The sequence below is a fragment of the Budorcas taxicolor genome, chromosome 5 (genome assembly GCF_023091745.1).
Source record: "Budorcas taxicolor isolate Tak-1 chromosome 5, Takin1.1, whole genome shotgun sequence".
In the NCBI taxonomy this organism is placed as follows: Eukaryota; Metazoa; Chordata; class Mammalia; order Artiodactyla; family Bovidae; genus Budorcas; species Budorcas taxicolor.
Genome location: NC_068914.1, coordinates 71,556,468 through 71,569,089, shown reverse-complemented (window position 1 = coordinate 71,569,089; position 12,622 = coordinate 71,556,468). Strand labels below are relative to the sequence as shown.

Sequence of the window (12,622 nt, the reverse complement as noted above, 5' to 3'; positions counted from 1 at the left end):
GGGACACCAGTTCGATCCCTGGTCGGGGAAGATCCCACATGCCTCAGAGCAACTGAGCCCCGGAGCAGCAACTACTGCGCCCTCGTGTCCATGCAGAGAAGCCACCGCAATGAGAAGCCGCACACGACAACCAAGAGCAACCCCTGCTGACCTCAACTAGAGAGAGCCCGAGGGCAGCAAGGAAGACCCAGCACAGCCAGCAAATAAATGAGTCTCTAAAAAAAAAAAAAAAAAAAAAAGAACCGACTCTTATCACGGGCAGCTGGCTGGAAAGTTGAGGGACGCTCACCCTTAGAAGGAAAGTCAGGCGGGAGACCTTGGGAGGGAAAGTACTGCGCCCGCCAGAACCTAAAGGCCACAGGGTTAGGCTTCTTGGAAGGAAAAGTGGGAACAGTTGGGAAACTAATATTTCCTGAGCACTTATTATGATAAGTGCTTGACTAATCTTTACAACTCCATGAGATGGGTACTGTTATACTACCAAAAGGAAAGTGAGGCACAGGGGAGATCGGACCTTAAAAATACCAAAACCGGGAATTCTGCCTTCAGAATAACAGAGAGATAGAGAGGAGAGGGGCAAAAACAGGTGAAGGGGATTAAGAGGTACAAGCTACAAAGTAAAAAATAAATTACAAGGATGTAATGACAACACAGGGCTTCCCCAGGTGAAAAATCCGACTGCCAAGCAGGAGAGGCAAGAACCTGTGGTTCAATCCTTGGTTGGGGAAGTTCCCCTTGAGAGGGCAATGGCAACCCACTCCAGTATTCTTGCCTGGGAAATCCCATGGACAGAGGAGCCTGAAGGGCTACAGTTGGTGGGGTCGCAAAGAGTCAGGACACGACTTAGCAACTGAACAACAGCAATACACAAGGAATATAGCCCATATTTTATAATAACTTTGTGTGGAGTATAATCTAAAGAAACAACATCACTACGTTGTACACTTGAAACATTGTAGCCAATATAGCACAGGGAAAGTAGTCAATACTTTATAATAACTCTGGAGTATAATCTATAAAAGTATCAAATCACTAAATTGTACACTTGAAACTAATACAATGTTGTATATCAACTATGCTGCAATTTTTAAGTGATATTTATCTTACTCTAATTCATAACAATGGAGTTATTAATAGAATTGGAGTCTAATGCAGATTGCAGGCTCCTCTTCTTACAGCTGTGTAACTTTGGAAAATCATTGAACTCTTTGAGCCTCAGTTCCCTCACTTGCAGAGGGCGCTCACACATGGTTGTTTCCCATACATAAAAATGAAAACAAAGCCATTTAATAAATTGTAAAGCACTAGGCAGATACAGGAGATAAACAGCTCTAACTCTGCCACAAACTAGGTGACCCTGGACATTGGTTCATTCATTTAACAAATATTAATAAGCAATTCCAGGGCTTCCCAGGTGGCACAGTGATAAAGAATCCCCCTGCAGGAGATGCAGGAGACAAGAGTTTGATCCCTGGGTGGGGAAGATCACCTGAAGAGGAAAATGGCAATCTACTCCAGTATTCTTGCTTGGAAAATTCCATGGACAGGGGAGCCTGGCGGGCTACAGTCCATGATGTCGAAAAAAGTTGAACATGACCGAACACGCGTGCACGCATGTGCACACACACACACTCAACAATTCCAAGGATCAGGCTCTGGGCACACAGAACTGTATAAGGCATAGTCCCCACTCCCAAGAGCAACCAGCCTCATTGGAGAGACATTCTGGTTTAATATTTTTGTCTGTGTCTGCCCCTCTTTTCTACATGAAAAGTTCCCCTCAAGCGTTATATCCTGAGTCAGAAAACCAGGGGTTCCAGAAGGTTAATAAACATGGGACTCATCTGAGAATCTTGTTAAAATACAAATTCTGGGGTGGAGCTCTGAAGCTGTAGCTCCAAAAAGTCCCCAGGTGATACGGAAGGGACAACACTGTGAGTACCCTCTCTGGCCATTAGCTTACTGTTGCCTAGGAAGTCACAGAAGGTGTAAAAGAGCAGAATATAAAAACGGGGTAGTTTGGAGAAACTGGCTGAGAAACCACTTGCTGAGACAGGAAAGCAGTATAGGACTGAAGGGAAAGTGGGAGTCTGTGACTGTGACAGATCTGTGGAGAGCAGTGAGATGCCACTCCCAAACTTTTTTTTAATTAATGTAATTATTTTTGCCTGCACCAGGTCTTCCTTGCTGTGTGAGGGCTTTATCAAGTTGCTGGCAGTCGTAGTTACTCTTTCCTTGTGTTTGGGACTCTCACTGCTGTTGCTTCTACTGTTGGGGAACAAAGCCTCTAGAGCACTGGCCTAGAGTTGCGGCAACATGGGGCTTGGTTGCTCTTCCTTGTGTGCAATCTTCCTGCACCAGGGATGGAACCCGTGTCCCCTGCACTCCCAGGCGGATTCTTAACCACTGGACCACCAGGGAAGTCCCACCCACAAACAGTTTCGTTGTATCTTAACCTTGGCACCATCCAACCCCCAAAACTCACTACAGCCTGGGCCTGCACCTTCCACCCTCCCTTCAATGAAGCCTGATTTTCACCAACAGATTGCGTTATAATTATCAGTTAGGTGCCTGCCTCTTACCAGTAATGTGACCTGGAGAGAAGGAAACGGTGCTCTGTGTATTCACACACAGTCACCATCTCCCATGTGTGTGCTTAGTTGCTCAGTCGTGTCCGACTCTTTGTGACCCTGTAGACTGTAGCCCGCCAGGCTCCTCTGTACACGGGGATTCTCCTGGCAAGAATACTGGAGTGGACCTTCCCAATCCAGGGGTCGAACCCAGGTCTCCCGCATTACAGGCGGGTTCTTTACCGTCCGAGCCACCAGGGAAGCCCATACAGCTTATTTAACGTTTGTTGAATGATTTTTCACGATTTCCAGAGTCTTGGGAGGCTAGTCCGGACCTAACGCACTCTCCACTAACTTCACCAGGGGGCGCGGTGGCCCCGGCGACACAGTGACTGAGACCCACAGTCCCGGGGGCGCAGAGCTCTCAGCAGGCGGTCTCCACCCCGGCCCCTCCCTACGACCTGGGCGGGAAACCGAGGCAGCGCCCCTGCCGCTGCCCGAAACTTCTAAAATGGGCCCCCTACTTCGAGAGGCGGGAGGCATCACGGCAGCCTGGGTGCCTGGACCTCGGCCCGCCGCCCCTTCCCCGGGCCCGCCGAAGCCCGGCGCCCCGGCCCGGGGCCGGTAACCAGGCGCACATGGCCCGCCCGGCCCTGTTTGTCCTGGCAGCGCGCCGCCGCTATTTGAGGCGGTTTTTATCTCCCAGAAACCAGCAAAACCCCAAGCGGAGTCTAGGGAAGATGAAAGGGGCCGAGGGGCCGGGGAGGGGACGACCGCGAGGCTGCGGCGGGCGGGAGCTGGCACCGGGCAGGCGGAGACCGGCAGGCGAGAAGGCCAGGCCCTGGGGGGTCCCGAGGAGCCGGCCCAGCGGGGTAGCGCCGAGCCCGGGGGTCCACTTCGGGCCGCCGCCGCGAGCCTAGGCGTCCCCCGCCCCTTTTCAGTCTCTCTTCCGCCGCGGCCCCAGGCCCGCGGGAGAGTCCTCGGAACTCCGATCCTTCTTCAAAGTGCCTTTGAAGCCCTGCGCCCCGCCCGAGGGCAGGAGATTTCGCACCTGGACAGGGGCAGGGTGGGAAGGGGGCCGGCAGCTCGAGCTCGTCCGGATCGCCGCCTGGGACCCGCTGACCCCTCCGCGCTGCAGCGCGGCGGGCCTCTCCCGAGCCCCCAGGGGTACCGGCGGACTGGGGCGCCGCCCGCAGTCGGGCCCAGGCCGGGGGAGCTGCGGGTGAGCCCCTCTGCCTGGCGGGGGAGCCCTGGGGGCGGGGGCCGCACAAAGCCCTATTGTGGCTGGGGGCTGGCCGCCACAGAGTGCCTTTTGTTCCGCCTCTAACTCAGTGGCGGGCACGACTGATTGCAGGCCCCGGGCCGGGGGCGGGTTACGTGCCAGGCGGGTCCGCCCGCGGGAGCCGCACCGCGCCGGGCTCTGGCCCCGCGGTACTCCGCACGGGGCCGGCGCGCGTCCCGGCTAATGCCGGGTCAGGTCCGCTGGTTCCGAGCCCGAGGAAGAGCCGGGGAAGAAACCTCTTTGCTTTTCCAACTCCGCAGAGAGAGCTCTGGGCTGTTAAAAACACCTCCGCCGCAAGGCGGGACAGCCGAAGTATTCTATCCCAGGCGTAACGTGCAAACAGGCAGGACACAATGCCCCTGGTGACTCCCCGGATTGCCAAGGAGAAATCCTGTGGCTCACCTTTCTCCCCTCTTCTTCCTCTTCTCTCAGCATGACAAAATGTAAAATCAAACTTTTATTTATTAAATTAAAAAAAAAACACCTCCATGAGGGCTTGATCCCTTCCCTTCCACAATATTACCCTCTCCCCAAGCTCCGGCGGCTTTAACCCTTTAACTTGGGACCTTGAGGGAGCAAGAAGTAGAAAAGGAGGATCCAAAGTCACAGGAAAGGCATTCAAAGGCACGAAGCGGCTTTAAAAGTCACTGGAGGTGGAGTTGGGAGCATCGGAAGTCCCAGGTTGCCGGCCTGTGGATGCAACCCCAAGTCAGCTTGGGGACCTCTGTCCTCCTAGGTCTATAAATTCTTCTTTCTCATGACTTCTGGGCACCAGCCTATCACAGTGCCTTGCACAGAGTAAGCACTCAATAAATACTCGATTTTCTTGATTTGATCCCAGAGGAAGCCTTCCTCGCCTTTTCTCCAGGAGAGACACTTCCAAACTAATGTCCTCCTTGGGTTAGATGGGCTTCCCCAAAGAGCATGTCTAAGATGGCAGCTGCAAGCTCTGTTAAAGGCGGCAACAAGGGATTAGCCTAATGGGGTCATGGTGTCAGGAGGGGCAGTGGAAGAACCTGCTCTGGGGTCAAGGAATCTGGAGTACATTCCAGTTCTCCCCTCCATAGGGCTTGAGTTTTCACAGCTTCTGGCCAGGCTGGATCCCTTAGTTGTGAGATACCCCATCAACTCATTAACAGAGATCTAGCTAATTCACTCTATTAGAGATTCCGTTAAGAGAAACACCATTAACTGAGACCCTGATGATAGAAGTTCTATTAACAAGATCTCCACTATCACTTTTTCTAGACAGAGATGCATTTGGCTAAAACTTCCATAGCAGAAATAGACCCCCTTCCCTCCCCAGCTCACTCTACCTGACCTGTCATCATAACTTAGATAAATAGAATTATTATTATTACTATTTATTTCTCTTGGAACATAGGGGTTAAATATACATGCCTGGGGGCAGCCTCCCTGACCCTGGGGTCACCCCATCTTTGGGATCAGATCCCCACCAGTCTGCCCCCTCTTGGCACCCTGCTCCCTGCCAGGTCACTTACCCCAATCCCCCGAACTCTGGTCCCTAATGAAGAGGCCACCAGGGGGCAATAAATTATCATTATCATCATCATGACTGTTTGTAAAAAAACGCTCTGGAGCATAGAAGGCAGTGGACTACAAAGTTGAGAAGATTGGAGCCTGAAAGCTAAGGAATAGTGGTAAATAAGCTTGGGAGGCATAAAAGATGCACATAAAGGAGTTAGTGAGATGGAGAAATGAAGTGTTGGGAGCCCAGATGGAGGGGAAGTGAGTTGGTTTGGTAAGAGCAAAGAAACTGTGCAGTGGCCAGGAAAGAGCTTCTGAAGCCCTGAGTGCAGAGATCAGGCACCAGGTGACGGCCTGAGATGAGAGTTTGCAGAAGGGTCTCATGGCAAGGGGAGGAAATAAACTGAGGAGGCATGCAGGGTGATACTCAGGCCCAGAATGGGTGGGAAGAGGCGGAGATGGATAGAGTTGCAAAGGGCAACATGCATGGGGCAGAGGGGGTGAGGCGCAAGCAGTGGTCCACAGAGCCAGGAGAGGCTGGTAAGGCAGCCTCAGGGGGCTGAAGACCTCCACCCAGCTCAGATCTCCAGCAGGTTGCTCTGCTCCGGACTGCCTTCAGGGGCTTTTTCTGGGGGTGCCGGTGAGGCGGAAGGTCTGGGTGTCTGACTGGCCTCTTCTTCGCCAGCGCTGCGGCCCTCCCCCAGCTCCTTGGGGCCGCTGGCTGGGGGTCCCGGACCTGGCTCGCCGTGGGTGCGTTGATGTTTGCTCAGGTGGTCGCTTCGGGTAAAGCGCTTGGAGCAGAGCAGGCAGGTGAACTTCTTCTCCCGGGTGTGAGTGCGCACGTGGCGCTCCAGCTCGTCCGAACGGGTGAACCTCTTGCCGCAGAAGAGCCAGTTGCAGACGAAAGGCCTCTCTCCCGTGTGCCAGCGCAGGTGGGCCTTCAGATGGGAGGCCTTGCCGTACACCTTGCCACAGCCCGGGATGTGGCAACTGTGGATCGGCTTCTTTCGCAGCCCGGCTGCGGCAGCGCCCAGGCGCTCCAGCTCCTGGCAGTTGGGGCAGTCACAGGAGGAGCGCCCTGCTCCGCTGCTCCCGTAGCCAGCACTGCCCCCTGTGCCTGCACCCCGGGGGGGTTTGGCTCCACCGCTCCCCTCCAGCTGCCCACTGTTGCCCACTGCCTTGGGTTTATAGACATCCTGAGGCAAGACATGCTGGGGCCCTGGCTGCAGGAGGTGGGGAGCTGGATAGGGGGCTGGATTAAGGGGGGCAAAGTCGGACGGGTAGGTGGGCAGCTGGGGGTTCAATGGAGGCTGAGCAGGGCCTGCAGGCAGTGTCCCTTGCAGCCCATCACCCTGGCCCTGCCCACCACCGAGCCAGTTGCCCCCGGGATGCATGTCCCACCAAGGGGTAGGAGCATTGCCTGGGCCCGGTGAGATGCCTGCGTGGATGCCTGCCTTGTACCAGGAGCCATAGGGGTGTGCCATGTCCAGAGAGGTGTAGACGCTGGGCAGGCAGTCAGAAGAGCTGTGCCCCTTGGGCACTAGGAGCCCAGGGTCCTGGGTGCCCGTGGGCCCTGGGAACGAGTGGGAAAAGGGAGGGTAGTCATTGGCATAGCCCGAGGTGGGTGCTGGAGGGCTGCCTGGGGGGGAGAGGAGCCCATTGGTGCTGGAGAAGGGGGCTGGGTAAGCATCCCCCATGGTTTTGGAGGCTGAAAGGTCACTGGTCACAGAGTATGGCTTCTTTGTGCCTGCTTTGCCAAGTGTCGTGGAGTCCCGCAGAGGGCTGGAGCTGCCAAATTTACTGCACGCCGCTGTCAGCATGGCCAGGGGGCTGGAGCCATAGTGAGCTTCCTCCTGTGGGGAGAGAGAAGCATTGCTTAGGTGGAGAAAAGGAGATGTGCAGAAGGGCTGCACAGCCTGGAGACCTGGAGAACAGAAGAACAAAGGTGGTGAGGAAGAGGTGAAGAGGACGGGGATTCAGAGGTAAGGTCGGGGAGGAGGATGGGCAGTGAGGACTGGGACCCAGGGAAGAGCTCAGATAGAGTCTGGAAAAAGAGCAGAGGACCAAGACAGGGGCGGTAACACCCAACCTAACAGGCAGGAGGCAGAGCTCCCTGTGATGCTGGGGATGTGCAAGGGCCTCTGAGGAACAGGAGATGCTTCTTAAAAAGCCATGAGAAGAGCCAGGGGTCAAGGCAGCACCTGGATGCAGTGAGTATTAGGGATCCTGACCCCTGGAAGTGGGTTGGGAGCAGAGGCCATGGTGGGGGACTTGGAGAGGAAAGACGAGGCTGAAAGAGCAGCGTGGGGAAAAGCCGAAGTCTTAGGGGACCGTAGTTGCCCCTGTTCCAGGTTTTCCCAGCTTGACCCCTTATTCACTTCCTGTCTCTACTTCATCTCCTGACTAAGGCAGTGGCCTAGTCACCCTAAAGCAGTGTCCTCATGTCCCTGGTAAGGAATCTCTTTCTCTTGGCAGGGACCCTGGGCCAGGGAGCAAGAGGAAGCGACGGCGGAGACACTGGGACATTGAGAGGGAACAGGGTTGCCGCCAAGCCAGGGCTGTGGCTGAGGCAAGAATGTCTTTCAAGCGGGCATTAGGCACCTCCTGCTTTGTGGAGCCAGCTGGTACCCCTTTGGGAGGGCTTGGAGAGCTGAAATCCTCACACCCCTCCAGGGCAGGGAATTGGATTGGCTATGATCGTGGCTCACAGCCACACCCCTCCCTCCATGCCTCAGTGTCCCCTAACACGTAGAGACCCCTCCAGCACAGTGAAATGAGGGAAACGTGTATAGATGCAGGGCACAGGGGTCTTTTAGGAATATCAAATGCCCATCGTGCTGTTGCTACCAGGCCAAGCCCCCCGAGATCACCATCCCTCAGGAACTCACGGTGCCCCTCCCTAAGTCAGCTCTGGGGCAACCCAGAAAGAAATGGTGCCCTCCTGGATTTCTGGCTGGCATGCATAGGCATCCATTACTGAGAATCCCACCAAAAGCAAGTCAGAAGCTGACCCTGTATAGTCCCTTGACGGGGGCCCTCAACGACAACAGCAAAAATGTGCCTGGTACCTTCCCAGTAAAACTGAAAAAGAACCCAAGAATGCAGGGTTCCCAGGCCAGCCTGCTAGCTCCTAGCGCATAGTCTGTGCCTGTGACACCAATCCTAGAGGAAGATCTGAGGTTTAGAGGCTTGCAGTGAGGGCTGCGTGTGCAATCGCCAGCCTTGCCCTGCTCCCAAAGGGAAACCTGCTGTTTCCCCTGCCCAGTGACCTCTTTCTGAGGTCCTGATGACAGCATGGACTCCCAAATTTGAACCATCAAAAGTGTCCTCAAATCTGGCCATGACAGAAGCCCTGCATCCTTCCCAGCCAGGGTGTCCCTGGAGCCTCCCACCTCCCAAGCGGAGGTGGGCAAGGCAGGGCAGCTACTGGGGCAGGAGGCAAATCCTAGTGGAAAGGAAAGGTCGAAACGTATTGTTTAAAGGAGAGGGGCAGAGACTTATAGAACCAGAGCAGAGAACCTGACCTTAAAGCCCCCGGTGGTAGGGGGTGGGGCGGGGAGTGAAAACAGTGGGAGCTGGCCCACAGGGGCAGAAACGGGCAGGGACGCGAAAGAGAAGAGAAGGAAAAAGCGACAAAAGGAGGGAGAGAGAGGAAAGCAGAATAAACAAAGAAAGAGAGGTGATGGAAAGAGACTGGGCAAGGAAGGCACAGGAAAGCAGAGAAAAGAAAGGAGGGGGAAGGAAGAAAAGAGGGGAGGTCCGGGGAGGCAGATTTCCTACCTAAGAGAAAATCCCCCCAGTGCTGGGCTCCAGAAAACCCCCAGACCAGGCCACTCCTCCCTCCTTCTCCCCCTGACCACCCCCTCCCCCTCTGCCTGCCTGGCCCGGCTCCGTTGGTTTCCCTGCGGTCGGTTTATTTTTAAAAACGCCGACGCGGTCCCCCCCGCCCGGCCCTCACACTGTGGCCACAGGGGCCTCAGCCAAGCCCAAGGACCCCACCCAGCCATGGGGCGGGAAGGAGGGGTGAGAGAAGGCAAGCAGCCCCAGGCCAACAGCAGACCCCCGCCCTGGGGAACAGAGAGCCCCAGGGCCCGGGGGACAGAGAAGGGGGAGCTGGGCACCAGACAGCTCAGAAGGTTCTGGAGGCCAAGAGCTGGGCACTTGGCTAAGGTTCATCGCAGCCTCAGTGTCCTTGTCGTGCTGCTTGGGCTCTCCCGAGAACTAGGGAGAGGGTCCTGATTAAGGAGTCTAAATATGTGCGTCTGTGTCCCCATATGGGGGAGCCGGGGGCTGGAGCCCACCTTCGAGTTGTTTTTCCTCCTGCTTCCACCCACATCCATTGAAAACAATGACAACCACACCAATACAGGTTTTTAAGTACTGAAGGGGGAATCTCTGGAGAAAGAACAAGATAAGGAGCTGTCCCAGCTCTCACTCTCACATGGGGAGGGGACCCCGCCCTCTTTCCCCTGACCTCGCACTGGAAGGCTCACTTGGACATCTGAGTGCTGACTGGCCACCTGAGGTCCCAGTTTCCAGTTCTCCACTTTCAGCCTCCTCCCAAATTGTTTAGTTCTCCCAGCTTCCAAGTCTCCATCCTCATTAGCCCCCATCCCCATTTCTCCCTCCTCCCTGATCCTCTCTCTGCATGTCTCACTCAGCCCAGGTGAGCCTCCTGTCAAGCTTCCCTCTCTGAACCCCCAAGTTCTTCCCACTGTCCAAGAGGACTTCCTGATGGGGGTATAAGAAGAAGCTTGAGGGCCCAGGTGCCCCTCAAAATAGATGAAAGAGACAGAGGCTGGAAGCCTTGGGATTAGGGGCATCTCCAGCTTACAGGGAGTGAGGGACAAGAAAGTCCAGTTTCCAGGACATGCTCCTCTTGCCAAATGCTACCCCGATCCCATGTCTTTCCAGCAGACCTCTGGCCCAGCCACTCCCGCAGGCACCAGTGCCACGCTGGCAACTCTGGCATGAAGCCCACGCCCATTGACATGGCCCCTGCTTTGGGTGGACCCAGGATTTCCATGCACCTTAGTCCTCCAGCTTCCTCAAGCTCCAAGCACAGCATTTCAGTGATGGCTCAATCATGAGTCTCTTGGGGAGATGGTGGGGTGAGCAATCTGCCTCCTTGCAGCAGAGGGTAGACATAGCCCTGAGGACCCCCAACTAGGTCATGGTGTCCACCCCACTGCCTCACATGCCATTCCCTCAAACTCAGGCACAGGCTCCCTATCCACCAGCCTTACACACACCATTCCCCACTTGGAGTAACAGATACTTGGGTGACCCAGCCTGTACACACACCTGTGCTCCCGCAGAGCCAGCCACACGTGCAGGTGTGCTGCTTTACATTCTGACACTCACAGGCAGGCCAGTGAACACAGATGTTAAGAGACTCTTGGTCCATCTCCCACACACCTCTCCTGCAAGGCTGAATGAGTCAGCCTGGACCTGAGCTGGTGTACTGGGAGCAGACATGGGGCCTTCAGAGGGGCCCAAGAATAGAGAAGGTCAAGGCCACTGACGGGAGTTGATCTTTGGGAAGGGCTCTCTGGTCCCAAATTCCTATGGAGGGACCCAGAAAGCAGAAGAGGTAACAGAGACACAGAGTCAGAGATCCAGAAGCAAGGAGAACTCAGGACATTCAGACAGCCTCTGAGTGACTGAGTCTGCCTTTCCAACTGTGATGTGCCATGAGTCCCTCAGAAGCCCTGGCAGAGTCAGCAGTTTCTCAAGCCCCCAAGCCCTGACCCCCATGGTACCCTAGTTCCCTCCATCCTCAGTGCCAGAGGCAAGGGATGCTGGGGTCCTAGCCTGGAGGGGAAGTGGCCTGGTCCGCCCTGGAGCCTCCCACTCCCAAAATAGAGCTGAGTTTGTCTTTGGCTGAAAGCTAAATATTTGTGAGCCGGGCAGGCGGCCTCAGACCCTGGCCCTCCTCCTTGGTTGCCTCTCAGACCTGGGCCCAGTTCCTCTGGTCAGCCCCCCCACATACATGGACTGCCCTCTCCCTTCTCTCATTGCCCACCTCCTCTGCTGCCAGCCCAGAAGCCCAGCCCCCTCCCCACCTACAAACCAGACAAGACACTGCTTAGGGTGAGTCCTGAGAGCCAGGACCCCCAGAGAACCATGCACTCACTGTTGCCCAGTGCCCACTCAGCCAGTCTTCTGGCCTGTTTCTCTCCCCCGTCCCCTACCAGTTTATCCCTCTCCCATACCTCTCTCTTCACTCCCCTCCCCTTCCTTTCTCGATCCCTCGATCCCTAGTCCACTCCTCAGAGTTGGTGTGCTTGGCGGACCTCAGGGGTCCATGCCTTCTTCTAACCTAATCCCCTCTGTCCTCCTCTGACTGCTCCGTGACCCCTTGCCCTGCTGTCTCTCCTCCCCTTTCTTCTGCCTCCTGCCCCCCACCCGTCCTCTGACCCCTGGAAGTGACAAGCACCACAGCAACTGTCTGTGTGAGTTAGAAGGTGGGAGTGGACAGGGATTAGGACCATTAAGATCCAGGCTGGTGTCCTGGGGGAAGGAGGGGGCAGTTACCTCAAGCAGGGAGGACGCCATCCTGAGGCTGGGGAACGGGTCCCAGGGAGCCAGGCAGATGGAGAGAGCTGAGCGGGAGAGAGGGAGAGGGAGAGGGAGGGAGAATGGGAGAATGGGAGAGAAGAGATCTAAAGTTAGAAGGGACTAGGGGGTGGGGGTGGGGGGGCTGCTCTCTGTCTGTAGGGATCCACCCTCTAATTACAGCTTTCCCAGCGGAGAAGGCTCCGGATCCAATGAGCAGGGCGAGAGAGGGAGGCAGAGGGCCCAAGTTTCCTGCTCCATTTGCTGAGCTCCCCCAAAGAAGGGATCTGGGCAGGAGAGGAGAAACGGGGCTCCCAGGGAAGCAGGAGGGGTAGGGACAGGGCAAGGTGTCAGGGCATGCCGGGGGCGCTGAGGGTCTGGGCAGATGCAGGGTGGGCCCAGGTGCCCCACATCCTGCCCCCAGCCATCCCATAGGCGGCTGTGGGAACCCCTCCCAGACAGAGCCCCCGAGTGTCCTGTACCTGGGGGATAAGGGGCTGGGTGTCTCGAGTCTCTCCTCTCTGGAGGTCTGGCACTGCGAGTGCTGGCAAGGGGTCGCCTGCGGGTCCGAGGAGGGCTCCGCTCCTCTCCTAGGCCAGCCGCACTCCTGTTCCCACTCAGGCTCTGATCCTAGAATCCTACTCTGACTCCGGAGTCCTGGCTGCGGGTCCGCGGGTGGCGGCGGCGGCTGCTGCTCCTGCTGCTGCTGTTGCTGCTGCTCCTG

General features: G+C 56.1%; 1 protein-coding gene across 1 annotated transcript; it reads right to left on the bottom strand.

The window, feature by feature from the left end:
* Positions 1-5,918: 5,918 nt before the first annotated feature.
* SP7 (Sp7 transcription factor) lies at positions 5,919-11,898 on the bottom strand. The gene is made up of 2 exons (XM_052641193.1): positions 11,878-11,898; positions 5,919-7,193 (listed from the first exon to the last, which is right to left on the bottom strand). Exons 1-2 carry the CDS (start codon positions 11,896-11,898, stop codon positions 5,919-5,921), a joined length of 1,296 nt encoding a protein of 431 aa, XP_052497153.1.
* Between the last annotated feature and the right edge of the window lie 724 nt (positions 11,899-12,622).

Bases quoted from the DNA above. Each gene is read 5' to 3' on its own strand.
- SP7 (XM_052641193.1), bottom strand. From the start codon at position 11,898: ATGGCGTCCTCCCTGCTTGAG. The intron at 7,194-11,877 runs GTAACTGCCCCC...CTCTCCCCACAG, and splicing joins TGGCGTCCTCCCTGCTTGAG to GAGGAAGCTCACTATGGCTC.